The 26,977-nt window shown below is 48.4% G+C and overlaps 6 protein-coding genes across 6 annotated transcripts; 3 read left to right on the top strand and 3 right to left on the bottom strand.

Annotated features, from left to right (window-relative positions):
- Positions 1-80: 80 nt before the first annotated feature.
- On the top strand, positions 81-1,697 carry HD556DRAFT_1357375 (uncharacterized protein). The gene is made up of 2 exons (XM_041302519.1): positions 81-238; positions 290-1,697. The coding sequence occupies exon 2, from the start codon at positions 521-523 to the stop codon at positions 1,427-1,429; it is 909 nt and encodes a 302-aa protein (XP_041162222.1). The 5' UTR covers positions 81-238; positions 290-520; the 3' UTR covers positions 1,430-1,697.
- A 1,458-nt stretch (positions 1,698-3,155) lies between these two features.
- On the bottom strand, positions 3,156-12,666 carry HD556DRAFT_1441127 (uncharacterized protein; the record flags this gene model as incomplete). Its single annotated transcript, XM_041306239.1, has 6 exons — positions 3,156-4,426; positions 4,479-6,405; positions 6,456-9,083; positions 9,136-9,210; positions 9,261-12,316; positions 12,375-12,666. The coding sequence occupies 6 exons, from the start codon at positions 12,664-12,666 to the stop codon at positions 3,156-3,158; spliced, it is 9,249 nt and encodes a 3,082-aa protein (XP_041162221.1).
- Positions 12,667-13,350: 684 nt separating this feature from the next.
- On the top strand, positions 13,351-19,822 carry HD556DRAFT_1465757 (SNF2 family N-terminal domain-containing protein; the record flags this gene model as incomplete). Its single annotated transcript, XM_041308359.1, has 23 exons — positions 13,351-14,842; positions 14,893-15,008; positions 15,061-15,536; positions 15,591-15,683; positions 15,733-15,840; positions 15,892-15,982; positions 16,031-16,339; positions 16,395-16,911; positions 16,962-17,092; positions 17,152-17,701; positions 17,750-17,816; positions 17,875-18,123; positions 18,181-18,199; positions 18,248-18,303; positions 18,353-18,483; positions 18,535-18,687; positions 18,739-18,771; positions 18,815-18,917; positions 18,968-19,056; positions 19,110-19,154; positions 19,210-19,230; positions 19,290-19,464; positions 19,519-19,822. 23 exons carry the CDS (start codon positions 13,351-13,353, stop codon positions 19,679-19,681), a joined length of 5,187 nt encoding a protein of 1,728 aa, XP_041162220.1. The 3' UTR covers positions 19,682-19,822.
- Positions 19,823-22,915, bottom strand: HD556DRAFT_260886 (uncharacterized protein). The gene is made up of 3 exons (XM_041310058.1): positions 22,222-22,915; positions 22,088-22,170; positions 19,823-22,035 (listed from the first exon to the last, which is right to left on the bottom strand). Exons 1-3 carry the CDS (start codon positions 22,597-22,599, stop codon positions 19,920-19,922), a joined length of 2,577 nt encoding a protein of 858 aa, XP_041162219.1. The 5' UTR covers positions 22,600-22,915; the 3' UTR covers positions 19,823-19,919.
- Positions 22,916-22,955: 40 nt separating this feature from the next.
- On the bottom strand, positions 22,956-25,092 carry HD556DRAFT_1357325 (uncharacterized protein). The gene is made up of 7 exons (XM_041302518.1): positions 24,662-25,092; positions 24,450-24,613; positions 24,164-24,399; positions 23,953-24,111; positions 23,744-23,869; positions 23,501-23,673; positions 22,956-23,421 (listed from the first exon to the last, which is right to left on the bottom strand). Exons 1-7 carry the CDS (start codon positions 24,802-24,804, stop codon positions 23,241-23,243), a joined length of 1,182 nt encoding a protein of 393 aa, XP_041162218.1. The 5' UTR covers positions 24,805-25,092; the 3' UTR covers positions 22,956-23,240.
- Positions 25,093-25,442: 350 nt separating this feature from the next.
- Positions 25,443-26,413, top strand: HD556DRAFT_1357319 (actin depolymerizing factor). Its single transcript, XM_041302517.1, has 5 exons — positions 25,443-25,573; positions 25,623-25,876; positions 25,962-26,092; positions 26,147-26,216; positions 26,271-26,413. Exons 1-4 carry the CDS (start codon positions 25,571-25,573, stop codon positions 26,176-26,178), a joined length of 420 nt encoding a protein of 139 aa, XP_041162217.1. The 5' UTR covers positions 25,443-25,570; the 3' UTR covers positions 26,179-26,216; positions 26,271-26,413.
- Positions 26,414-26,977: the final 564 nt, after the last annotated feature.

The raw sequence follows: 26,977 nt of genomic DNA, 5'->3' as shown, positions 1-26,977 counted from the left end.
TAAAATGGAAACAAGAAAATCCTGCGAATGCTTCGTGAGTTCATTTTCAATCATTTGTTATTAATGCTAAAATCACGTACATTATGATAGGCTTGGATACTCGAAAAAGGGGTGGACAGATGGAGAGATTGGGGTTGAATGGATCAAAGAGTTCGACAAGCAGACGAAGGCCAAGGCAGACGGACGTGACCGTCTCCTTATTGTGGATGGCCACAACTCGCATTATACACGGGGATTCCTGCAGTATGCCCGTAAAAATCGTATTCATATCCTGTGCTATCCAGCTCACACAACCCATGTATACCAAGGCTTGGATGTCGTTGTTTTCGCAGTCCTAAAACGGAGCTGGAGTGAGGAGCGGGACAAATGGGAGAGAGAGAAAGGGGAAGGTGTCACAAAGGCCAACTTTATCACCATTTATGGCCGTGCTCATCTCCGCGCACTCACACCAGACCTTATTCGCACAGCTTTCCGCAAGACTGGTGTCTGGCCATTCGATTGTGATGTCGTCCCTAGCAACATGCTGGCTCCAAGTAAAGAAACCTCAACTAAATCATATCTTCCAATCGCACCATCCACACCCGTAAAAATTCTTGCCAATGCCCTTCAAAGGATGTCAACACAGCTTAGCGACAACGGAGATGAAGAACATTCAGTAAACTCATCATCGAGTACTCAGGAGGATCTTGAAACCATCATCAAACAACTCGCTGAAACTTCATTGTCAAAACTCGTCTCGTCGACACCAATGAACTCGCAAACTGACCTGCGGCATGCCACAGCCCACACTATCTCCCCCATCAAGAAATCACGTACATCCATCACAAACATTCATCCAACAACCACAAACGAAGTCTTGCTACTTGCAGCTCTCCACGAGGCAGAGGCGGCCAATGCTGCACTGAAAAAACGCGTTATCGCACTCCAGGCATCCAATATCTTGAATGAGATGTACTGTGCTAAAATTCGCAGTCAGCTTGCTCATCAAGAGTCGAAAAAGCAGGCAGGAAATAATGGTGGAAAGATTCTCGGGGATGGCTTACCACGCTTGTTATCAGGCGACGTGTTCTATGAAAGAGTTGTTCAGTTCGAGGAGGCTCAAACAAGAGCTGCAGCTGAGAAGAGGACGAGGACCGAAGAGCGGAAGAGACACGCTGAGGCATTGGCAGATTGGAAAAAGCTTGAGGACGCGAGGAAGGCAGAGAATAAGGCACGGCGAGAACACTATCACGAAGCGTTAAAGATATGGGAGTCAGAGAAGGCTCGCGCAAAAGAAGAGAAGTGGAAACTCACAGAGAAGAAGCCCACTTTGGGCAAGCTCATTGCAGCCATACCACGGCCAAAGGTAATTGTAACTGAGGAGTGTGAAAGCGATGGCGAGTGTTTCGATCTGGATGATATAGGCTCATGCGCCAGCGACGAATATTAATGTAGTTACATATCTATGTTTCGAATCAGAAACGTAGTGATTGATAAGCTTTTCTTACCTAATCGAGGCTGATTCATTGAGCCATACTCAGCAAAATAGGCACCTCCTCACTGTTGCTGATGCCGTGCTCGAACGGCTCACTTTTTTTTCTTTAAAACGTGCGAAGACCTCAAGCAGAGGTCTATGTATGGGGCAAAAATATTTTGAAAAAAATCCACGCAGTTGTTGTGGCTCGGGAGGTTAGTTTTCATTTTCGTGGTTCAACGAGGCATCCATAACTGTACCGCCATGCGACGCATTGCTTAGCAGTGCGCAGCATCACGTGACTAATTTAAACTCACGCCCCAACTGGAACATGTTATTACTATTATTTCTCCTACCAATAAAATCATCGCAAGTCAATCGCATTATCTTCCAAGATCAACAAACAGTCCCTTCTCGAGGACCAAATTGTACTATGTTCACATTCTTCAATTGGAACCATTATAATTTCTAACGTGATAGCATCTGCAAACCTTTTGCTATCCAAATCCATCGACGGTGAAAGAAGAATGGCATAAATTGGATGGACCGGAATGGTCGTTGTGTCCTACCTTACCTCATTTAACTCTGGCGCAGGCGAACATGGAAGTAAAGATTCTGGAGATAGATCCACGATGCGTGGTAGGCTTTCAGTAGCTTCAAAGAAGGAGATGTGGTGAGTATGTTGTCCCCGCGTTCAATGCATTGAATGCAAAGATACTTTACCTGGGATCAAGAGAGACGCACATGATGTTTTCTCAATAAAGTGACAGTCGGGTGGAGGACTGTAATCTCGTTTGGCGCGCTGCTTTCTTTTCCTGTGTGACATCCGGCATAGCTAATAGTTTATTATTTTCTGGTAGGATCTCGTTCGTCAAGAAGGGATAATAATCGGAACCTTAGTGAATAAGCTCCTACAATCTCTTGACTACGACATACTCGGATCATCTCATCAGTCCTACATCCACATCGTCATCCTCACTTTCACCTTCTGCAGAACCAGTGGTACCCTCGGACCGTCAATTCTTCTACGAGGGGTCTGAGATCCTCGTGGCCATTATGTAAGACTTGCGTTGCCAACTATGCTATACATGCACGCAAGGATGTCGACTGGGTAGGTATGTGCGTTGGATTTTGATTCTGACGGGTTCTGATACACTTTACCTTGTAACCTAGTTCTGTTCTATCAGATACCGCCAGCGATATATAACGGAGCTTTGTCTCATGCAATACATATCTACTATGAGCCTCGCACCTTCCAACTCCCGTAAAATCATACTTGGTGGTGTGCCCGCCGAAGTACACTCGGCTTATAGTTAAGAGCCACTCCCCCTGACGATACAGGTCGCTGTTAGATGCGCGATCTTGTCGGAATTGAGTGAAAATCGTGTGGCGAATATGTTTGAGGGTTTTTGCCCCTCACCACTGGCAAGAGATGCGCCAGTGCAGAAGTTGAATATGGGGTTGACATTCGCATGCTCGTACTGGGAATAACGTTTACTTCTAACCGAATACTGCACAAAATGAGGAATAATATGGTATGTTGATAGAGTAACTAGCAAATTCAAGTCCACAACCGTGATCAATGTAGCAATGAGTAAAAGACATCACGTAGTTTGTAAGACCTGCTAGAAGATGGTGAATGTGGCACAATCTACGAATGACAGTATCTCTAATCACTGGAGAACACTATGGGATCACTGCGTCAATGAATGTTTGCATACAGAAAAGTTCCGACTTGCCGATCATCGAAGTCCTTGGTTGTCAACTGTCGAGGAACCAATAGCTTCCCGAGGTGCGTAGGTAAGTACCCCATTCCCTTGCGGCGGATACCGAAAATAGCCTTCAACATGGGGATGGGCGACTGTTGGAAGTTGTTGGGAAGATTCGCAGCAGGAGGCCGATGCTCCGGTTTGATGAATCCATCGCTTTGAATCTCAAAGGTGCCCTGGTCCTTGAGATCTGCAGTATAAATCCCCAAGAAGCGACACAGCTTGACATATGCGCGGTGACGAGGAAAGTATAATTGCCCAGCAAAGACATTGAGCTGCTGGATGAGGGTATCATGTGGCTTCCATCGCGCGGGGAGTGATGGTGTAACATAGAGGCGCAAGTCATCGCATGACTTCATCATCTTGATGATGCGAGGTGTATAAGCGTGCAAGTGAACTTGCTTACTTGCCCTAATTTCAAATAGTAAACCGTTGACCTCGAAGGGGCTGACAATGACTAGCACTGGCGCTGTATTACTCGAAAGAATCCAATTGACTGGGCGAATGTAGCTGTCCGTTTTGTCTGCGGCCTGAACTGTTGTGGCGAAATCACTCGAGGCAAACACGTCTCGCGACCATGGCTGACACCCCGAGAACGCAGCCGAAGTTGTAGTGAGGGTGTCGAAAACGGCAGTGAATGCCCGAGATCCGTTCGGAATACAGCCTGTTTGGATGAAGTACCGGACGTCCTCGTTGATGTGATGGGTAGCAGCCGGCACTTTTGGTGGTCTCTCCACCTCGGGCTCGCGCTCAATCTCTTGTATCACCTCTCTCTCTTGCTCTTCGTCCGTACGGTTGTCAGGCGAAATGCTCAACCCCAGGCCGCTGCATATCTCCAGAAGCTCTTCGTCTAGCGATGTCTGCGAAGTGATGGTGCCCGTCAGAGCTGGAGCATATAACTTTTCCAAGTGCTTAGCCTCTGGCTGTAGCCACGAATGGGTGAGTTCGGTGGGCGTAATATCACCAGATAAGAACGACGACCATGCATTGTGGCGAGACTTGAAATCCACTCCATGCTGAAACCATTGTGAAGCACGGTGTTCAATATCCAAGCATGTTTCAGTCATCGCCCACACGAGGATATCCGACACATGAGTGCGTTCATCAAGATTGTTGTTCACGGCTCGAATGCTGCGATCTATTTCTGGAGGTGCGAAGAACATGACTGAGTGGCCGTGGCCGAGCTTTCTCATACGCATGCAACCTAGCAATATGTTACTAAACGTCATCAACGAACATATACATTGCGTCCTCACCTTGGACAAGGCGATCCTTGGTGACCTTTGGGCCTAACGTGACAGCTGCGCGGAATCCACGGGGCAACTTCACATCTGTTCCTCGGGTGTGTTCATCGTCCAAATACAATACACATTGGTCCAGTTTCTGAGCAAAGGAAGATGCGCAGAATGATTCTATGACATGATCCCGAGTGTGCACCACGAGCTCATCGTGCTTGTCGAAATAAATTGCCGCTTGAGCATTTTTATTGATGTCCAGCCACATCATCGCCACCTCATCATTCTCCAAATCAAGCACTTGTGCGCCCACGTCGAGCAAGACGCGGATTTCCGGCGACTCCTTCGTGATGGCATTAAGAAGTTCTTCAGCGCCTCTGCCAGCTGCGAGCGAGTCAAAAAAATCATTCTCTTCCTGCAAAAGGTAATTGAGAACTTTGGCATTCGTGCCGCGCTGGTGAGCTAGGTCATGCTGCGTTATGTTGGTGGGTAGCAAGTAACGAAAATCATTTGTTCCACTGAAACCAGTGGTAGGTAACCCAGATGATTTTCGCTCGGCGAGATCCCAGGCAGAACAAGATAACTTTTTTGGAAACTCTTTCGCTTCTTGTGGAAAGGTGATCCGAGACAAGAAGAAGTCTACGACAGCTTTGTTGCGCCCGAAGAGAGGTACCAAACAGGTAGTGAATTGTTCAGTAGACTCCATGTTGATTCCACTGAGGTGTCGCAGATTCTCTGGAAGCGAGTCTAAAGACAACCCCTCGATCCATGTCTCATATTCCAATACGGGATTGTCTTGCTTGAGTAGCTGCCGGAAACAGAGGGCCACCTGTTCCTCAGTGAGGCCTCCGTAGTAGTACGAAAGACATGTGAGTGTGACTGCGATGTCTGGATGTCCAAAGTCTGCCCTAGATGAAGGAACATCCTTGGCTCGATATGGCACAGCAAGCTTCGTACGTTGAGGATCTAGACCGTAATCTACACGCCATCGCCGCTCCTTCATTGTGTATATCAGAACACCGTGTGCAAGGAGTCCTCGAATGAGCAGTAGTCCATTCCACATACTGGACCCAGTACAATAGCTACGGACTTCGTGAAGGAGCTGCGGTTCAATAGTGAACTGAGTAAGATACTCGCGGATGGAGTCTTGGATATGAGATGGCACATGTTCAAATACGAAATTTGGGAGGTTGCCAGCAAGGATATCGTCAGAAACCAGCTTGACCAATCTTTTGCCTGCGTCGACATCCAGGACTCTGAAATGTGGGAAGGTTCCGATAGCGCCTTCCTGGAACTCTACTCCAAGAGGAAATTCTTGCTGAAGGAGGCAAGCATGTTTTGCCACAAGGGTCATCACCTGCTGCGTTGTAGTCCATCGATCAGGATAACCTTCTAAGTGCTGTTGATCGCCCATAGTGTACACAAGTTGAAAGCGAACATGCAGCAGTTCATCGCTCTCATCCAATATGTCGCGAGTGTACTTATCAAGCCATCGCTGGGTATCCAATAGGGGCATAACCAGTGGTTGTCTGATTGCGTTCGCACGGGGAAGCTGTTGCTCCACGGCCATCATCTTGAAAGAGAGAATGTGATCTGGTAGTGCGACAATGATACCACGAACGCGTTTGCATTCTTCAAACAATGACTGGATGTCACTGGAAGTAATGCGCAAGGAGCGCGAGAAAGGAAGGTGGAAAATTCGCCTGTTGGTAAGCCCGCTGAGCCGTTCCACGAGCAGCTGAAACATTTGCACAGCTAAAGGTTTTAGCACGACTACCCGTACCACATTTTTGCCATCGGCTAGTGCAGCGCAACAGATAGGTACGATCACGGAAGACTTTCCTTCCCCCATATGAAGCTGCAGGGCAGTATTCTTGCCAGAATGTGGGGAAATCATCTCCATTGCAACCATGGCTTGCGTGGGACGGATAAGAAATCGGTTCTCTGCCTGGTACCGTTAGTGATCGACAGCTTCATTTGTGAATGACCATCGAATACCTGAATTAGAAGCCAGTCCACATATTCCTGTGTACCATCCAATCCTAGGTGGCCGTCATTTACCAGCTCCTTCAGGAACTCCTCGTTGTCGACATCGGCTGCCAATCTCAGCTTCAGAAGTCGTTGTGATCTTTGTAATCGAAGAAGGATATGTGCGAAATTGGTCAAAGAGGCTTTCCAAGAGTCGCAAAGAGAGGTTTTTGACGTAGAAGCGAGAAGACCGAGTAGGAATGTGACTGTAATACGAGGCCATTGTCCAGAATTGGATAAACTCTCCTCCGCCAAACCTGACGGAGCTAGATGCTCTTCCAATCTGCGAAAAGCGTTCATATAGAGCTTGTTACACCACGCATGATGATGTTGCAACATGTCGACTGTCCAGCGAGTTGAGCACGGTGCGATGGGTAATTGTTCATTTTCTAGATGAATCCTACTGTCTTCTAGACATGCAGCATACTGGAGACCGAACTGGTCCGATCGCGATGACTTGAAGTTCGAGATGACATCCTTCAGTGGAGACGAGTCAAGCCCATCACCAGAGAATCTGCTGCTCAGTAACACTTGAATTTGCTTGAGTGGATCAGGAAGTAATGTGATGATGGGTGAGGGCTTTTGGAACAAGTCTTTGGCGAGGACGGCGGTCTTGACTGATATAACATCTGAGTTACTCGGTATGAATGTGTATGATTGCTTGATGGATGGCGTGAAAGTCCGCCTCACTTCATCAAGCACCTCCTGTACACAATCCAGATATGTCTTCAGGCACCGGTTGCGATAGCAGTTCGTGTATTGTTCTTTAAGGACAGTGCGAAGGGTGGACTCGTCATATCGAGAGCTGCTAAGACACTTCAGAGCACGTGGAGGGACGGAAGAACAAGGCCAAGATTCAAGAAGGATAGCGACTGCCTCTTTCTGTTCGCCTAGACACTTAGATTGAAAGTGCGTTTGTCGTCGACTATCAAATTCCCGGGAAGACTCGTTATGGTTCCTAGACAAGGATGCCTCGGGACTATTGCAGAAAGAAGTACAGGAAGCTATGCGGCGGCATAAATCCTGTTCAAGGGGTTTAATCCCAAATGAAAGGTCGTATATGTCGTAGTGGGGAGAACCGAGTTCACAGAGCTCGGGAATAACTGCAAACGCGAACATGGTCGCGGCAAGTCCCATATTCTCTGGGGAGGAGTAGGTCATGGCTGATAGTGTGAAGGCGAGTTGGAATGTGTGAGTCCCCCGATCTGTGTCACGGCAAAGTTCTACAACGGTCATCCATCTCTTGGCCAAGTCAGGCTTCAACCATTCTCGGCCATATCGAAGGGTTACGTCATGTGTTTTGCCAGAAATTTCATTCCACCGAATGAAGACATTGTAAAGCGCCTGACAAGGCTTAAGCGTGATACTCCAGTCGCGCACCATACATGCGCAATCAAACGTCATTTGGTTATCTATTGAGGGGCGGACATCCCTGGAAGTATAATCACTGGTTGACGATTCGCTGGGATAGAAGGAATTGACTAGATCACAGGAGTAAAGGACGATGGACAGCTGAGAGGCACGTTCCAGGAGGGACTCATCTCGTTCTGGAAAGGTTGGACAAACCGTAACTGGTGTTTCGCTAAGCACCTGCAGCTTTTGTGCATATTGGACTATATTCCTGGCAGCATGGTAGAATGCGCAACTTTGGACATAAGATGATAAGCCATGGTGCCAGTGGACCTTCTGCGAGCTCTTATGCCATGTCCGCTCAACAGTTAAGGAGCCTATCCGAGCCAGAAGCTTGCAATCAAATGGGTCCAGCTTCATGAAGGAATAGCATGCGGCAGATTGCAGCAAACACATCGCTTCTTCTACACCGGTGCGTTTAGTCAACGGATCTGGAACATGGGCACTGCACACGGCGTGTAAGTATGCTTTGTAAAGTTTGTTCGTGAGACCGATGTTTCCTGTCAGGCGGCAGAATTCCATGTCGATGGTGTAACAGTGATAATGATGGCGGTCATGATTAGGATTGGGTTGGATGGTGACCTGCACATGGTGACCTTCGTGCTTTACTACAACATTGCCTTGTGGGATGATGACACGGCGATCGCTGAAAGTGTGTTGATCTTTGGGGCGTAGAACGAGCTTGTTAACAAGTCCAATCATTGTGCCGATGGACTGGTCTTCATCGACAAGCATGCCTCTCTGGTCGTGCGAATGTAACTCTCCATCCTTATCTATAAAGAAAGAGAGTCCAAGCCGAGGGAGATCGACCTTGACTACAGTCTGGTCTGCATCCACGTTGCCAGTGACAATCAGGTATCGGGAGTTTTCTATGGGACTCAGCGTCTTTGCTATCATGCGGAAAGTGGGGCTGTGAATATCAAAAAGAGTTGAATGGCCCAGCCGTGCAACTGACTGCCCGCCTTCCGTGTATTGCAACACCCAGTTCTTGTCAGACGACTCCCACATTGCCTTCACTGGACGAAATTCAATCGCACAAGTGGTCAAGTCGAGCCAATGTACGTGATTTTTGACCAGTAATTCCGGGATGTCTGGCCGAAGCTTTCCTGGAGGTATCAGCTCGAGGAGGTGCCCTTTCTCATGCTGCGACCGAATGACAACTTCTCCGTTGCGCATCCCAAAAGATATCTGCAAAATGATGGTTAAGTTTTGGATATCATGTTCGACTGTACCAACTCACTTTAAAGCCATTTATGTTGGTCTTCGTAGCGAATTCTGCGCCAGGAATCTTGGAGGGTAAAACATCAAGCACTTGCTATTCGGAGTTATCAGATAGCTGGCTGACTAGCAGGTCGGAAAACTCACATGTTGGAAGAGTAAGCTGTAGCTAGGATGCTGCAGAATATGATCCGGCAGCCTGGCTAGCGGCTTGCCATCGACCAATAGACAAGCCGTCAACATATCGAGGTGTATGATTTGACAGGACGGATCATCAGAAGGCGCCGTTTCACATGTAAGCCACCCAGAGTTTGGAGATTCAAGCACTGTCCAGCGTGTGTGGCGTTGGTGTGTAGACCAAAGATGTTTCATAGCCCGATCAAGACCTTCTTGGTCGTCTTCCACATGGCATCGGAAATAGGTCTCTAGAAAGTGTGACAACCGATGGTTGCGATCAAGAAGCAATCTTGAAATCGGCGGGAGAGTGTCTAGATCTGGAGGCGTGTTATCCTTCACTGTAATAGAGCAGTATACCAAGATCTCCAAGTCCTGTGGCAAGTCAAGAAGCGCTGTGATGTTGTCCGGGTCGACATCATAGGTGCTGCAACAAATCACTGCCATGTCACGAACACGGGCTTGGCGTTCACAACTAGACTTTTCATCCGGAGCTTCTTGCAGAGCTTTGGATAACTCTTGCACCCACTTGAAAGTTGTATTCCGGACAGCTTGCAGCAACTCGTGTGATTCCTGGATGACGTCGTGATCTTCTGCTGATGAGAGAAGGCGGGATACCAGGGCAGAGATTGTTGCCATCGTTGCGCCCTCCAGCCAGTTGGTTTCCACGCTTACTTTTAAGCTCCGGAGCTCATTGATTAGGGTGCGCCCAAAGTTTGAGACTTTCAGTTCATCGTGCCATACCCTGGACCCATTGGCTGAAAGCTTTCCCACCTCCAAACTAGCCTGGAGCAGTAGCAAATGGACCGCGGGATCACGAAACGTGAGTGTGCGTGCTCGTAATTCACGGATAATGTTGATCCATTGCAGAAGGCTGCCGCTACGGAGGCTCCCAAAAGCAATGAATTCGTGAAGCGTCAGCTCGGCATGACACTCAGCCTGATTGGCCAAGACCTCGTTGGAAGTATGCTGTGTACCCGACAGATAACATTGCAGTCCGTGATATGGACCTTCCGGTAACGCATACGTGCAAAGATTAGATACGATATACGTTTGATGGAATCCGGAGGCCCAGACACGATTGGTTGTATCGTATAGGCGGAAACACAGCTCGTTTTTGACGATGGCGTCGCTTTCAGTGCATGGAAATGACTTGCGAGTGGCCAGGGAAGACTTTGTCTCCGAGCCCAATGTGATGCGTTGGCCAGGATGACCGACCTGATGGCATAAGAATGGTTCATAATTCATAAGTAGCATGTGCTGCATTGCAACTTGAGTCGATTTTGTAGTGCATATGTCGTGAAGAAAGTGGAATGTGAGAGATCGCCACATCTTGAAAGCGATCGGGGCATCGAGTTCGAATAAAACTACTGCTGCATCATTGTCGCATTCGGGAAGTGGCCATTCATGAACTTCGATAGAAAGGTTCTCTCTCTCCATCGACTTCTTGCACCGACAGCAATTATTTTTATGTTGTGTTTGACCTCGCCGATCCATGTAAGTGTCACATTTGAGAGCGTTGAGTTCATTCGTCAAACCCAAGTACTTTTTGCTTTTGTCGCGAAAATCTGCAATGCACTTTTTCCGCTCCGCATCTGCTTCATCTTCAATGCGCTGTTTGCATGACTTCAACTTCTCAGATTGATGATAGTAGCGAACTGCGAATGCATCTTCATCCGCGCCATCCGAGAAGATAGAGAAGCCCAAACGCGCATGGTGGGTGCGAGCGACAACATACTGTTGAAGAAGTCCGAGCCTCTCTATGGCGGCAGCTTGCTTGAGGAGAAGGCTATCGAAAATGACACCTGGGATCTCTGGAGAGTACTCCTTGAGAAGAGGGATTGACTTCACAGCTAGCTTGTCAAGCGCGACCCAGAGATCGAACAGCGTGAGCAGCATGATGGATATGTTTTCAGGATTTTTAGAATAACGTTTTTGCGCACTGGCAGAATAACTTGCAGCGCGCGCTTGGATGATCATACAAGCAGCATCGATGTCAGTAGCATCGAGGATGACACGATCTACCCAGCCGCCAATGCCTTGCTCGATGGCACATTCGAAATCAAAGAGCGCTAGAAGGGGGTCCTTGGCACAAACACTCTCGAATAACTCGGCGTCAGGACCAAGGAAGTCATGTATAGTGCCCCGTTGGCGATGAGGAGGTTGAAAATCTGACGCAGTGGGTTGGACATTGGTAGCATGTAAGGCAGCGGTGATGTACTCCTCGGTCTTGGTCAAAGAGAGCCTGGTGTCTCTGGTTATATCTGACTCCGAAGATGCATCCCAATGAGAAGAATCTGCCTGAACCTCCTGAACGTTCTTCCAGCGCAGTTCCAATCGGTCTTTGATATCTTCAGTAGCTTTATGCATCGCGATTGCTAAGAGTCCGTCTTCAGCCTGAAGCTTGACCAAGCGTCGACTAATTTTAGTGGACATGAAGTAGAGTAAATCGCTCGGCATATCGCCCTCAAGCGCTTTGGACACGAGGTCCGTCATGAGCGAAGCCATGAAAGCCTTGTAACCGTTTCGTCCAAGGCTGGTGCTCTCGAGGGATGTCTGCAATACAACCCTTATGACAAGCCAGAGGGATGATCTTCGCCAAGGGAGTGTGATGTTGGACTGTGACCCACTACCGCCTGTAGCATTATTGTTCATAACATCATCGCCTATACGTTTTTGAATACGAGGGATGTCAGCGGGCTTGCCGAATGCGCGAAGAATGTCGGTGAGAAGCTGGGTGATATAGCGAGGATGTGCGGTCTCTCCTTTGTCTTTGGAGGTAGAATCTAACGCATCATAACTCATCTGGGAGAGAAAGTTCGCCAACTCAGGAGGAAAGGTGGGGTTATCGACGACTGAGTTTGATACATCAATTGCAGGCCCTGGATATGAACACAGGAGCTTCCCCTTTGCTGCCATGACAGCAGACGCCCGCGGAGAAACTTCAAAGGATTCAAATATGGTTTTTTCGTCGAGCCTACGAAGTACGACAGCAGCATTTTGTTCCCGAATCAAATACGCGAGAATGTCTAGAGAGAAAAATCTTGAGATTGATATAAATTGCCGGCGCTAAAATTGTGTACATACCTCCTGCTTGCATGGATTTGATTTGCGACTCGACCACACCCTCAGTCAAGGCAGGATAATTCATTGTAACAGCAAGGTTCTCGAGCATCCTCAACAAAGGCCTCCACTGCTCATGCTCGTCGTCAGGTAAAGATGCTGCAAATTTGCGAGCTGAGCCGAGCACGACATCAACAAGGGAGCGATCCCTGTCAGGAGTATGATCATTGTGCTGCGGCAATTTGATGGGACAAAATATGTGGATGATAATATATTCCAAGACATCAGTCTCGGAGGACTCTAAGGCGACAGACATATCAAGTAGCCTTGATTAGTGATATCTGGTGAAAGTTTGTTTGAGAGTGCTGAGGTTACACGGTCTGTAGATGTGGGTTGTAAGCAGGAGATTATAAGGAGCACAAGGGAACCCAAACAGAATGCCTCGTGGCTTGGGATGCCCTCGTGCATTTTTTCTGCGCTAAGCTTCTTTGGCCGATGTGCATGAATATCTAGGCATATACGGTAAGTCGATACCGAAAAATTAAATTTGGTTGTAAGATACCTTCTGATGGACGATAACAAATCTTATTATAGTGCGCCAACCCGCTTGAACCCGGGACAATGACATGATCAACCAAGGTGTATCGAGAGGATATGAAGTTGTCCCGTTCAGAAGAACTCTCAGTGGAGAGAGACTATTCTGGAGAGCTTTCAAGAAAAGAAGCTTTGCACATCTGGCTTGTATTTGGCCAGACTCTTGGAGAAGATCAATTCGACTCGTCTGCAAGCCTAAGTTCGGAATGATGGTTGCTCCAGGCTCCAGCGGCCCGTGGGTCAGTTCAATGTCACGTGACTTTCTCACAGTCTGTAACCTTCTAATTAAGTTCAGGATCATGTGACAGCCGTCGCGTATCAAACGGCCCTATCATCCGCATGCCGCGCCATTAATTTTAACCACCACCATTCACTGCGGACTTGCGTATGCAAGTAATTGTCTGAGATGGATATCCGTATTATCAACAGAAGATATACGGAGTCTGCTCGCCACAAACATTCGTACTTCTGGGATTCGCAGCAGCTCAGACCATCAGATTTTGACAACTTTCGTCCTGCAATCAACTTGAACACCATAATCACCCTTTTGAAACCTCCCGAAGAAGAGAATTCAGGCGAATGCGAAGGAGATTATGCCGTACGTGATAAAGCGCTTAAAGTTGATGAAGGCGTACGAGGAGCTGATGTCGGAGTCGAACAACACGTGGGGAACAAGCGGCGGCGCTCTGCCTCTGCATCACCTGTGAAGAGAAAGAGACGAAGGGTTTCTGAGGGTGATGATGAATTGGATGCTGACGATCAGTCGGAAATGTCCTTGGAAGGATGCAATGACGACTGGCGAGACCCGGTTCACAAGCAGGTGTACCCTTGCATATGGGAAGAACGTCGTTATGAGGAACCAACAGTTGATCCCGAAAGCCAGTTTCTACCGGTCTTCAAATACTCTCTCGAAATGCATTACACGAAATCAGCTCGAGGCGGTGATGAAAACTCTTACGTGCCTGACCAAGAAGCAAAGAAACTTGGGTGGCTTAAGGAGGAACATGATCTCTTATCTCTGTTTAGCGCACTATGCCCTGACCGTTCTCAACCTCAAACATTTGACCTTGCCAGGTTCAGGGTTCAGAACTACAAAAGTCGCTTGTTAGCTCTTTCGGGCGAGCCAGACTGTCCCATAAACCGCTATCCTGAGGAAATCGAGGAGAAAAGTGAGCGGTGGTTCTTCCTCCTTCCTCAAGTTGCATGGCCGAATGCACCCGAAGAGGAAGAGGATGCCACGCCACAGCATGATGATCTTCTGAAGGCACTTTTCATCTTTCAGTCGTTAGGTCGTGCAAAAATCGACACAACCGTTCAGGTGATCACCCTTCCTGAGGGTGGCTACGACCCTGTAGAGGAGTTGCCTTTTCGGCTGTGCGCACATTTCAACGTATCCATCATCGTGCCCAGATTGTATGAACCATTTGACATCAAGAAGATTTCCCAGAATCGCGTTTCCGAACTCGAAGGATTACAGAGACGCTTGATTTCTCTGTTTACCCTAACTTCATCGGCAGACCAGCAGCTATCCGGCAGTGAACATGATACAAGAGGGGACGCAAGTATTCCATTCTTCTACGGCATTCTTCGCCCAGCACCCGCTCTTTCGCAAGGCGTGACATATGAGTCCCTTCAGCCTGAAGGCTTGTTGCCAGTGCTCTTACCCTTCCAACGGCGTAGTGTCCAGTGGATGCTCCTACGCGAAGGGAAGACAGTAACTCAAGAAGGCGGTGTAATTCCCTACACTTCTCCCCAGTCCCGGTTCTTCATGCCTCCATTTTGGGAGAAAATTTATCTCGGGGGCCGGGAGCACTTCTTCAATACGCTCGTCGGCGTCGTAAGCTCTTCTCCTGTAGAAGACAACGTTGCACTAGGGGGCATACTTGCAGAAGAGCCAGGTACCTCGCAATACTATTGATCTCACTCGCGTTATATTAATGAAGTGCAGGGCTCGGGAAGACAATTGAATGTATTTCCCTCATTTTATTGAACCCAGCACCCGATCGCAATCCTACCAACAAACGGTGGGATGCCGAAGCTAAGCTGGAAGTGAAGGAGATCAAGGTAGTGCGCCTACGTCCCATCTGGAATACCAGTTGATATAGACATGCAACAGACTACTCTCATCGTCACTCCCCCTGCGCTCGCACCTCAATGGGCAGACGAGCTTGCTGTTCATGCCCCAGGGCTCAAGGTGCTCATCTACGATGGTTGGTCCAAAGTCGGTGTGCCCATCACCCTGGGTGATGTTGAAGACGAACGAGAACGACGGTGCAGTGCCCAGAAGCATAAAACTGGAAAAGACGGGTCAGTTCAAAAAATCAAGAAAGGGAAAGCAAAGGCAAAGGCAATTCACGACAAGGATGACGACATACTTGATTGGTGCTCCTATGTGAACACATTTGATGTTTGCATCACGACATACAACGTACTCCGTCAAGACTTGACTGTTGCCCGCGCACCACCCAAACGTTCTCATCGTGCACAGGTGGAGTACTCAAACCTTGACCGTCCTAGAAGTCCACTTGTCATGTGCGAATGGTATAGAGTGATTATGGATGAAGTACAAATGATGGGGACCGGCAAATCCGAGTAAGATCTCTTGTTCTATTGGTGATTAATTGACTGGATGATTCTGGCCTTCAGAGAGATGGTGTCTTTGGTCCCTCGATTATCTTCGTTTGCGGTATCTGGTACACCAGCCCGTACTCAGGTTTCTGATCTCATTCGTGTTTTAAGGTTAGATAGACTGACGCGTTTTATGACGATACACTGATACCACTGACAGGTTCTTGCGTGTCGACAATGTTGTCGGTCCAGCTCGCATTTGGAATCGTTTGATGAAGCACACATTCAAAAAACAATTTGCTGACCTATTTCAACGATATGCTATCCGGTGAGTGATTTAACGAAGGAATCCTCCTCAACCTTATTCAATGCATGCTAGAACACTCAAGTCCGCAGTCAAGGACGAATTGACCATCCCGCAGCAGCGGAGATATCTCGTTAGTATCGAGCTGGGAAGAGTTGAACGTCACGTAAGTCATGACGCCCTTGCTGAGAGACAAAATATGACGGTATCAAAGGTTTATGATCACCATCTCGAGGCAGCATTAGTTGAAATTGGTTTGGACACGCGCGGAGTTGCTGCTTCTGAAGGATGGCAGATTGACGCTACTCTGCTGCGAAATGTGTTGAGAAAGCTTCGTGGTATCTGTACTCATCCTCAAGTCGGACAGTTGCAACGGCCAGGTGATAAGCCAGGTGCCCTCAAGAGCATCGGCGACGTTCTCGAGGCATGTGTTTTTCCTCTTTTCTTAATCCGTTGGGCTCATAGATGTCAGGCTATGAGAGACCAGAACTGGCGTAATTTCATGGATGATCGTAAGGCGAAGGTAAGCGTCGTCGTTCTTAGTATCCGTGCTTGCAAGAATTGATTCATCCCTTCAGGTTCAAGCCCTTGTTCGCTTTGCCCAGCTCCAACAACACAACGAGCAGAACCTTGATCGATACCAACGTGCTTTGGATTACCTCTTAACGGCAGAGCAAGAAGCAAATGGAATAATCGACGACATTAAAACCACCATAGCAGAACACCAAGTCAAAGGAGAGGCGCTGAAAAACGAAGCGCGAACTCTCCGAGAATCTCGTCAGAAAGACCTCCCAGACCTTTCAAAGACCAACAAGGGCAAAGGAAAACGAGCAATGTCACCTCTCACCGATGTAGATGAGGACATGGATGACGTTGAAGATGTTGAAGACCGAGGTCTTCCCAAGACCCCCGCGGGCGAAGAGCACAGTATCAAGCGGCGGGCCCTGCAGCAGCGCTTACGAGAGTGTCTGATGGTCTTGCACCGTGTCAAATTTTTACAGGGAGATGTGTATCATGTTCTAGGTGCATCGCAGTCAGATAAGGAAGATGCCGCGTATGCTGCGGCTGAGACGCTGCGAAAAAATTTACTGAAATGTACGTATTCTCAACAGATTTCCTTACGTTTCCACCGACAAGGCATGTAGCGACGGAGGAGAGTACCAACAAAGCGATGAACCCCCTGCGTGCCGACGCTACTGGACGAGGCGTTACCGAGGAGTCCTTACAAATCCCACTTCCTCTTCTTGATAAAGGCGGAATCAAATCGACGCTTCTCGTGAGCTCCCTTCCCAGGAATGTTCAGCTTTTTGTCGATACTGACACTAGTCTGGGCAGTTTGACGAAGCCAATGACATCATAGAGCTCGCATTGAATGAACAGACTGCTCTTCTGTGGGAGTGGCGCACTCGCATCTATGCGTTGTTGACTCAGAAGTTGGCTGCAAATAATGACCAAGCCGATGGGGAGGAGTATTCTCGTGCATTGGATACTCAGGGTGAGGCCGAAATATATATGCAGGCATATGCCGCACTTCTTGCGGATCGTAGAGAGGCAATTTCTTCCGAACGAACGCTCCTTGCTGCGCATGATGCACGGGAGCACAAAGTCCGACGAACCAAAGCAGCCGCGAGAGCAGCTGCTCAGGCAATGTCGGAGGATTTCGAGATCCCTGAGAATGTCGAAGTTCAACCTCAACATGAAGTCCTGCACAGAGACCTCACAGAGCAGCGTAAAGATCTCCATGACCAGTTCTCTGGGAGAGCACTCCGATCTATCATGGTCGATCTGAGTGCTGTGGCCGCTCGCATCGCATCTGAGAAGGACCCTGAGAAGGTCATCGCCAAGGATGGCGCAAACTCATTACGAACCTTGATCGCGCAACAAGGTTTGTCACCCTGATGTTGTAGCTACTTCGTACTCACTATGAATATAGTGGCGCTCATGGACAAGCTTGATGCTGACTTGAGTCAACTGCGGAAGATCTTCAACGAACGTATCCTGTACGTAAGTTCACGATCGACGCTGATGCATACTAACACTAGTCAAACACACCCACAGCTATTTCCGTCAACTGCAGGAAATTTCTGATACAGTCACAGAAGTCCTGTGGGAGGGTACCGTTGTATTGGCTATGGAGGAATGCGCAGCTGAGCGAATGGAATTGGAAGGCAAAATCAACACATCCCGCGCGCGTCAGCGGTACCTGAACCATCTAGCAAAAAACAAAGAAGAGGGCATCACTGATGAGGATGACGAGGCTTGCATTCTTTGTAGATGCGACTTTAAGCGAGGATTTATTACTCAATGGTAAGTCGACTGTTTCTTGGAGTTCCAGGAATGCAGACCCATGCACTACTCATACAGCGCGCATGTTTTCTGTGAAGTTAGTTCAACATTTTTCTCGTCATGAACATTCCTGACGCACATCTAGGGATGTATAAAGGCTTGGGTCAATCGCAAAAATGGAAGAGCTTGCCCGGTTTGCCGGTGCGTCCCTTGTCTGCTAACAAAACACCACAACAAACTGCGTTTCTAGCGTCATTATCAATGTCGATCAATTGCAACGCTTCACAGTCAAAGTAGACAAGCCTGCCCCTGCTAAACTCGTCATGGCGAACAAAGAGCCCGCTCCGGTGTCTCGAAGAGAAATCCAATACAACATGATAAGTGAGGACGTCTAGTCACTCGGTTTGTAGCTTATCTGATATACCCCACTAGACCATACAATCTTTCAGGAGATACAGACTATGGAATCAAATGGAAGTTACGGCAGCAAAATACAGGCCCTGGTCAGACATTTATTGTATATCCAGTTCACCGACCCGGGTGCAAAGAGCATTGTATTCTCGGCGTGGGCCGATTCATTACAGAGTCAGTTTTCCGAAGCTTTACTCCTCTGTAATGATCTAACTTCTTTCGCAGTCATAGAACATGCCCTTAATTGCAATGGCCAGGGTTTTTCTCAGCTGTCTTGGCTAGCGTTCTGACGGACTCGCAGGTATCCCATACTTAAGACTCGACTGCGCAAAGGGCAGAGGCAAAGACAGCGGTGCTAAAAAATTCCGCACAGATCCTGCCCTACAAGTATTATTACTACACGGGTACGCCCTCAGCGTATACTTGTTCATACTCTATCTTCACACTTTTTCAGGGAGAAAGACAATGCTGGCTTGAATGTGACTTGTGCCTCCCGTGTGTTCCTCGTCGAAAGCGTAGTCAACCATGGTTTCGAAGTTCAAGGTTGGCTCGCTTTTGGTTTTCAATTCTACAACCACTTCATCGATCCACATTAGCTATTGCACGAATCGATCGTATGGGACAGACTCAGCCGACGGAAGGTATGGGTCAAACACCCTGTTTTGTTTACTTGCTTCTCAATTTACTGCCTTCTAGTCTTCTGCTATTACGCCGAGGGTATTACCTTCTAGTGCAAGATGTCATTTCACCTTTCATTCCTAATTTCTTTCCGATAGACACCGTGGAGAAGAATATTCTCGACCTAGCGGCTCGGCAAGGCCTCTCACTCTACACCAAGGACAATTCCGCCGGAACACTCAACTTAACACCCTTCGCCATGGATGCCGGAAAGAAGACCGTCGAATCTTCAGGGAAGAAGAACCAGGCACAAAAAGGCGACTTTATCTTCAAGTAAGATTCACCCCAATGTGCTATTTTCACATTCTTACCACGTGCGGGCGCCAGAGTCAACGACATGCTGGCCATCTTGTTTCCTCATATGTTCGAGGAGATCCAGTACCTTCTTCCCCCAGAAGAACCCAGTGATGAGATCGCCATGGAAGTAGAACCAACCGGGCGGCGCGAACAGCTAAACGCAGAAGCCGGACCTTCGAAACTCCCATTTTGAGCCTCCCAGCTTGCGCATGTAATGGGATAATTACATAAATTCATAAAATTCACAATAGTATTGAAACATGATGCTTGCTACTGGAGCTAAACATAGATTATGGGATGGGATGTGACCGAGACATGCAATGCTATGATGAGGAATCATGGAACGATGAGATAAGAAGCTAGAGAGAGACAGATATGTCTCTCGACGAAGAATTCCCGAGTTCACGAATCAGAGCAAAATAATCAATGGACTAGAAGACTCCGCCATCCCAGCTCGCTCTCTTCCGCTTATTATCGCTCGCTTTGCGGAAATGTAGATCCTGTGGGGAGACAAAGCTCGTCCCGCGATGATGCATCGTGTGCGACTGACGTACGGTGGTGCCTGTCAGAAGCGCCTGCGCCTGCTGAAGTTCCTGGGAGACTGTGGAGTACGGTACCGGAGGAGCCGACTTCTGAGAAGGATGTGAACGAGCGAGGTCCAACGCTTGCCCCTGACGTGAAGTATCAATGGTCATGGGGTTAACATCATGTCCGTCAGTAGCATGGCTGCTGAAGTAGTGCAAATCAAGGTAGGGAACGCCGTGGAAATCAGTAGGGTTTGAGGGTCGCCACAAGTCTGGCCCTGGTGGTGACGAAGATGGTGCATGCATAGATGCCAGATCAGAAGGATGCGTGAGCGGGACGGTGTCGAAGAAAGGGAGTGAGCGAGTACTCGTGATCTGTGGTTGTGATGCACCATGACTCTGCGACAGGTGGGTAGACATATACCGGTGTTCTGATGGGGGAACTGAGATAGACCGACCATGATGAGACGATGCGTGCATGTGGGCATGACCCCGTAGAGGGCGAGTCGAGGTGATGGGTGTTGCAGGGGGAGTGGAATGCGTCAAGTCGACAATATCATCCATGTTCTGCTGCGACATGGTATATATTTCCAGGGCAGAGAGGCTCAAAGACGCCTCTGAATCATCTTTCTGCACTCCAATCTCACCAGTGGTCTGAGGGGCATCACCCGAAATCTCCGCTTGGTCATTGAGTGTGATCGACGCCAGTTCGATCTCATCAATACCTGGCAGTGCAGGGGTGTGAATCTGGAGAGGATGTAGACCGGTGGCTTGCTGCATCCCTGAGAGTCCAAGGCCAGATGTACCAAACCCGAATCCGGGACTGTAGTATGGCTGCTGGGGTTGATGTGTCCGTGCACCGAAGATGAGGTCACCGGCATAGTTGGAATGATGTGTGAACCCCCTGAAACTGCTCGACGCAAACATCTCATGGTCCGAAAATGTAGAATGTGAGTCCCCAACGCCGACATCAGAGGTGAAGTCGTTTGGAAAGGAGCTCGGAAAGAGGTCGTAACGATCGACGACGCCGTGGTTGAGGTTATGAAAGGAAAATGGAGATGATGGTGCAGGAGACAACCCGTCGGCAAATGATGATCCGCTACTGGAGAAAGCAGACGTGTCGAGTCGGGGGTTGGCAGAAAACCAGTCTTGCGGACCCCAAGCCGACTTTCCAATAGTGTTCAGGCGACGATCAAACAGAGAGTGACCAAGCAGATAATCAGAAGAAATATGTGATGATGTCGGAGAAGCGGTGGTCGCGGACCACGTCGCGGAGTTGAGAGGTGTATCTATGCTGGACCAAGTCTGTGACTGAGAGGAGTCCGTGAGCTCTGAGAGAGAGTGCGATGCACTGGGCATAAAATCAGGAATAGATAGTGGCTCGGACAAGGGGTCTATCGTCTCCATGTCCATCTCCGCAAGTCCGTCTGGCGAAGACATATCATCAGGCTGAGAGGTGTCGTGCATAATTGGTGGGCATCTGAACAGCCTGGTGACGCCTTCCTCCTCACCACCTGAGCTATCGTCGTCTTCAGAGCATGTTGCGCTCTCGGGGACGCTCTTCGTCCCACCTCTGAACATACCCTGCCTCGACTGCACGCGCTTCCTGCGGGCAGGACCTATGTGGCTGCTGTGCGCAGTCAACTGATCATCAGTTGCTGAGCGAATGGGAAGTGGCTGGACACACTCTCTCCGCTTTTTAGGCGCATTCCGTGGCTTATAGCCCGCTGCTTGATACAGCTCAGGAAACGCGTTGCGGAAACGGTCACGGAGGTCAGTCGAGCGTCGATTCTGCTCCTGGAAGACAGGGTCTTTGACTATCGTTGCCCATACGGTGCCGTGTTTCTCATAGCCAGCCTTGAGAGCGCGGTCCTCTTCTTCAGTAAACGGACGACGCTTCTTACTACGCGTTTTCTCAAAGATGGAGCGTCCATCTGGGAGAGTTGACCGAATCTTACTGGAGAGATGCGTCTTCGCATTGGGGTAGTGTTCCTTGTACGCGTCAGGAAAGTAGGTGCGAAACCTGACAGATGTCAGGTATAAATATGAACAAGCGGAGATTAAGGAGTACTAACCGGTCCTTGAGGTCAACAGGCGAGCGGTTGTCAAAAGTCAGTTTCGGATCTTTCAATATGGCCTTCCAATTGCCGACGCCCCACTGAGGGAACAGGATTAATATTGTGTGAGACTATTTGAAAGCCGTATGTACCGTGTTGCATCCCTCGACGAGCATTTGGGTCTCTTCTTCGGACCATTTCTTGCGTGGTTTCTTCTGCTGGATTATGAAAGAGCCGACTGATTCACGGTAGTCGCCATCACCAGCGATCTTGCGCATCTTTCCCTTACGTTCTGGCATTGGTGCAGAGGTTTCAGCAACATGCGAAGTAAGGCCGGTGTCGTCACGAAAATTCCACGCTGGTACAAGCCTGGGGGAGGACGGAAGCGCAAGCGACACGCGTCTCTGCTTTAGCGCGGAAGAGGTTGATGACGCTGAGGAAATGGAAGAAGATACTGCAGGAAAGGGGGCTGTGAAAGAAAAAGTGACAGCAGTTGGAGGTTTACAAGTCAGGTCTGCTGATTCTGACATTGCAGATGTTCGACAAAGACAAGTCCTGGATGAAAATGATAATCTTTTGAAGAGTTATAATGAAAACCGGGAGAAGTAGAATCGGATATGAATTGCAGGAGGCAGACCTCGCGTGAGGGTATCACCGGACACGTTGATAGACGGGCGTTGTCACTGTACCGTACAGCCTGCTCAGATAGTTCGAAACGGTTGAGTCGTGGATTGCAATGAGGACAGAAGAAATTCGGAGAGGATGAAGTACCAGATTTGACTAACAGATTCTTTGAAACTAGTTTAGGTTGTTGCTGGACAGCAATGAGCATGCTGTTAGTACTTCACACCCTAAATGAGGAAGCCTGCATTCGATAGCAGTGCCTCTTCCCCTACTACGGCTTAAACCCTCCTTCCCTACGGTTCAAACATACTCATATCAATTCCATATCCCACTCATCAGTTCCCTCTATGTCATGAACAATCTGCATCGTGCCTCAACGTGCTCCTCGCAAACCACCGTTATAACCTTCGTATCTGATCCGGAACCGTAAACGTGTTCCTTCTAAAAATTCATACAATGAATGCATGCAGCATGTCACATCGATCATTCTTGCTCCGGGATAATCTCCTTGGCACTCATTTCTACTTTACAGGCATAGTGAATATACTCATGCCGCCGCAGACACATGTGGTGCCATCCTCTGCTCCACACTCCCCAACTTATCTATCCACGCTCCAAGTCGTGTCGCGAGCTCGCCTATTTGTGCGCGCGACAGAACACGAGGCTGGACCCACGTGATACGCGCTTTTTGATCCACCTGGTCCAAGGAACCTCGAATCAACTTGAGGCTAGCGGCAAGTACCGATGTCAATTAGATTATCAGCACATGTAACGCCCATATTTCAATTCAACGAAGAATGCACTGACCTCAGTGCTTTCATGATGAGGTGTTCCACTTCGTCTACCGGAAGTCGCGTCTCCTCGGCGATAGTCTGGAAAGACATCGTTCGGTCATTCGCGTTCCGTTTGAACACTGATTCGATCAGCGCCATCAAACATATCTTCTGTCGAAGGAAGGGGTAGTTCTCTTCCAGAATCGGCTGTGGCAGAGCTCATTTGTCAGATTGTCGGCTCGACTCGGTACGAGTCTCCGCAACAACATGCACGTACCTCCTGCGGAAATAGTGGTGCCAATGCTTCGAATTTGCCAATGTTGCCTTCGTTGAATGTGAACAAGAGCTTCTTGATCCAATCATACTGCGTGTTGTCCAGCGCGTCGAGTATTGGGTGCATCAACTAACACCGATGAAGTCAGTCAACGATCATCCTCAGGCTGTGACCGATGAAAGTGGGTGTTTCAAATTCACGTATCTGCTTACCAGCTCCCCAAAATTATAGATAGTGTCGCCGAGGAATGCCGAAATGCCAAGGTCGTGCGCGCGCAGCAAACGTTCTTCTGAAGTTAGATCTGTTGCTACATCGACACATGCCAGATACAGCAGCGAATGTTTATAATACGGCGCATATTCTGCTTTGGCCTGTTTCCGGTAAGTCAACGGGGCGCATTGCAACATTCTCGAAAATTCTTGCCTTATAATAGTCAGCGGCAACTTTGTAATACGAAGCATTGACGGCAGTGTCGACCCCTTCCAGTCGATCGAGTGTTTTCCAGGCAGTATCCATATCCGTCTTGGTACCCTCTAAATCACCGTACACCAGCTTTGCATATGCAATATTCGCAAGCAGCAGCACGTATGCCTCCTGTGATGTTTCGGCATCAATGCGTGAAAGTAAGGAGTTGAGGAACAGAAGCTGGCTTTGCGGGTCTTAACGGGACGTCAGGTTGGATCATCTAGGAATTGGGGGTCAAACCTACTGTCGATCTCCTTCGATACTTTAGTTCCCATCTCCACGAGTTTGAGTTGGTTCAGTTTGGACTCAAAGTCGCGCACGAATTGCTCAAACACGTTCACACGGAAGGGTCGTGACAACGGGTGGTCAAAAAACTCATATAGCTTGAGCGTCAGTTGGTGCCATAGTCTGTGTGATCGATGAGTAATGAGTATACTGTATCAATCACCCTCTTACTTTCTCGTGTGGAGTTTGCCGAAAGATTCAAAGAATGGATGGAGTTCCGCTGGCGTAGCTGACAGGGCAGTCGCAACGAACTTATCCAGATCCAGTTTCGGAGGTTTGGGTAGCTCTACTGGTACTGATGTAGATGACGGCATGGTTTCCTCACTACAAGCAACGTGGCCTGTGGTTAATGTCCTTGTAATTTATGAGAATTGAGTGTTGCGGTGAAATAGGCGTGACGCGTACGTTCTGTGCCACGCAAGGCGGAGAAGCGTGGTAGCGATAATTTGGCCATGTTTGACAAGAGCCTTCAAAAATAACACCGTCAAATAGTACAGTGATTGCCACCTTGTCACGGACTGCTGCGATCCAGATGATGGTGATTGCGAGTCAGTCATGATGACTAGACGAAAAGAAAGTCAACGGTCAAGGGGGAATTCCATAAACTTAGATTACAGAGTCTTCTCATAGACTAAGCATCTACAGCACATCGCCTGTGCCAGCCATAATAAGATTGTACCCACTGTCAACAGACCCACGTGGTTTCGGTACATCAGGCCTTTGGAAAGAAGTTCCTGTGGCATGGACTATACATACTAGTAGTAGCTTATGTTTTGTGAATTGGTGATGGTGGAACATCAATCAGTGTCAAAACGCGGTAACTTTGACCGTCAATATATACTTGCCATCATCAATAGCACTCTTCCAACTTACACGTCCATTCTGGAGTCGTGATTTCGAAGCACTTGGCTGCCGCGGCGTAGCCTGCACTGCAGCTTGACTATGGCTGCGGTCCGCGAGCGCAGTGTCACGTGATGTGTTAGATCGGAGCTGGCAACTGCCGTTCCAGTATCCACACCGCACTTATCTTGATCGCGATTGTTTCCAGCATACTGCATCTCTCTCATTATCTTATTCAATATGGTGAGCAACACACGCAATAACAGGGCATATCCTGATAGGCTCTCGATAGTCTTCCGGTGTGACACCAGCTCCCGAATGTCTCCAGAGATTTGAACAACTGAAGATGTCCAAATCGCTGAAGTACATTTTCTTCAAATTGAACGATACCCGGACGGAGATCGTCGTTGATAAGACTTCGGATAGTTCTGATTACGAAGAATTTCTGGACAACTTGCCTAGCGATGGTTGCAAATGGGCCGTCTACGACTTCGACTATAAGTTGGAAGATGGGTCGCAGAGGAACAAGCTCTGCTTCTTCTCCTGGTAGGTCCGCAGTTGCATCTGGCCGATGATTCATTATTTTGAGGCACCAGTTTAACTACTTTATGTGCTTAACTCGTAACCACAGGTCACCAGACAATGCACCCATTCGGGCAAAGATGGTCCACGCATCCTCAAAGGATGCGCTACGGAAGTCGCTACAGGGGATTAGTGTGGAGATCCAGGGAACGGATCTAACGGAGGTTGCATATGAAACCGGTCCGTCTTACCTATGTTAATTACCAGGTCGCGATTATTGATCACACCATCCAGTCCTCGACAAGGTGAAGCGCTTCATCCGATAGGTAGTTGTACCAGTCTGGTTTGATCTGTGATGTTAGCTGTGAGTGCTCCTCAACTGTTCTCACGTTGTCAGTCTTACGAATATGTCTCTCAGCAGAAGATGCACATTACTGTAAACCTTGTTTTGATGTAGTAATCGTGAAGATAGTTGTATAAAGCTGCAAAGGATTCACACTACGGTACGAGCAGATGTAGTCAAGACTTTTCTCAATTATGAAGCGTCCAAAATCCCGTCGATCGATGCTTATAGAGCATCGTTGCGTAGTGAACAACGTCGAAAGTGGAACACCGTGCCTGGTAGACACTAGATGAGAATGACTGGTAAAAATATGCTTACCGGCGAAATCAGGTATGGCCCTCCAGCGCTTCAGCGTTGGATGTATTGAATTAATGCTGTGTACTGAGCCTATTTATAGTGCCTAATACATTTTACGATACCATGTAAGGGTCACGATAATTGATCTCTGATGGCCCTACGTTGAACGCAGCCCGCCGCGGCCTCAAATCTGTAGTCTTTCGATGCCTTGTAGTACATGCAAGATCTTGCAAGATGCTGAAACAGACTTTATCGACTTCCATTATCTCGCATACTACCTCACATGGCAGCTCATACAGCGCTACATCTTGTGCACAGCTTCCCTTGTTTCAAACTTGCGGTATATAAATATCTCGCTTGTAAGGCACTTTGAAGAACTAAACTTGTAATTCGGCAGCATTACAATGGCCCTGCTTGTTCCTTTCTTCCGACATAATGCACAGAAATCAGGGAGCGATTCTTCGTGCCTCACAGAGTGATTCACA

The sequence above is a fragment of the Suillus plorans genome (genome assembly GCF_016647745.1).
Source record: "Suillus plorans strain S12 chromosome Unknown HD556scaffold_17, whole genome shotgun sequence".
Taxonomy (NCBI): Eukaryota; Fungi; Basidiomycota; class Agaricomycetes; order Boletales; family Suillaceae; genus Suillus; species Suillus plorans.
Note: the sequence above shows the minus strand (reverse complement) of the source record. Positions and strands in the feature narration are given on the sequence as shown.

What these genes read in the sequence shown, in the direction of transcription:
- HD556DRAFT_1357375 (XM_041302519.1), top strand. Translation starts at nt 521, where the DNA reads ATGCTGGCTCCAAGTAAAGAAACCTCAACTAAATCATATCTTCCAATC.
- HD556DRAFT_260886 (XM_041310058.1), bottom strand. Translation starts at nt 22,599, where the DNA reads ATGTCAGAATCAGCAGACCTGACTTGTAAACCTCCAACTGCTGTCACT. An exon ending in TCGTCGAGGGATGCAACACG is followed by an intron (nt 22,171 to 22,221) that starts GTACATACGGCT and finishes CTGTTCCCTCAG; the next exon opens with TGGGGCGTCGGCAATTGGAA. An exon ending in CCTGTTGACCTCAAGGACCG is followed by an intron (nt 22,036 to 22,087) that starts GTTAGTACTCCT and finishes GACATCTGTCAG; the next exon opens with GTTTCGCACCTACTTTCCTG.
- HD556DRAFT_1357325 (XM_041302518.1), bottom strand. Translation starts at nt 24,804, where the DNA reads ATGCCGTCATCTACATCAGTACCAGTAGAGCTACCCAAACCTCCGAAA. An exon ending in AGTATCGAAGGAGATCGACA is followed by an intron (nt 24,400 to 24,449) that starts GTAGGTTTGACC and finishes CGTCCCGTTAAG; the next exon opens with ACCCGCAAAGCCAGCTTCTG. An exon ending in TCTATAATTTTGGGGAGCTG is followed by an intron (nt 23,870 to 23,952) that starts GTAAGCAGATAC and finishes CATCGGTGTTAG; the next exon opens with TTGATGCACCCAATACTCGA.
- HD556DRAFT_1357319 (XM_041302517.1), top strand. An exon ending in AAGCTCTGCTTCTTCTCCTG is followed by an intron (nt 25,877 to 25,961) that starts GTAGGTCCGCAG and finishes TCGTAACCACAG; the next exon opens with GTCACCAGACAATGCACCCA. An exon ending in GGAGGTTGCATATGAAACCG is followed by an intron (nt 26,093 to 26,146) that starts GTCCGTCTTACC and finishes CACACCATCCAG; the next exon opens with TCCTCGACAAGGTGAAGCGC.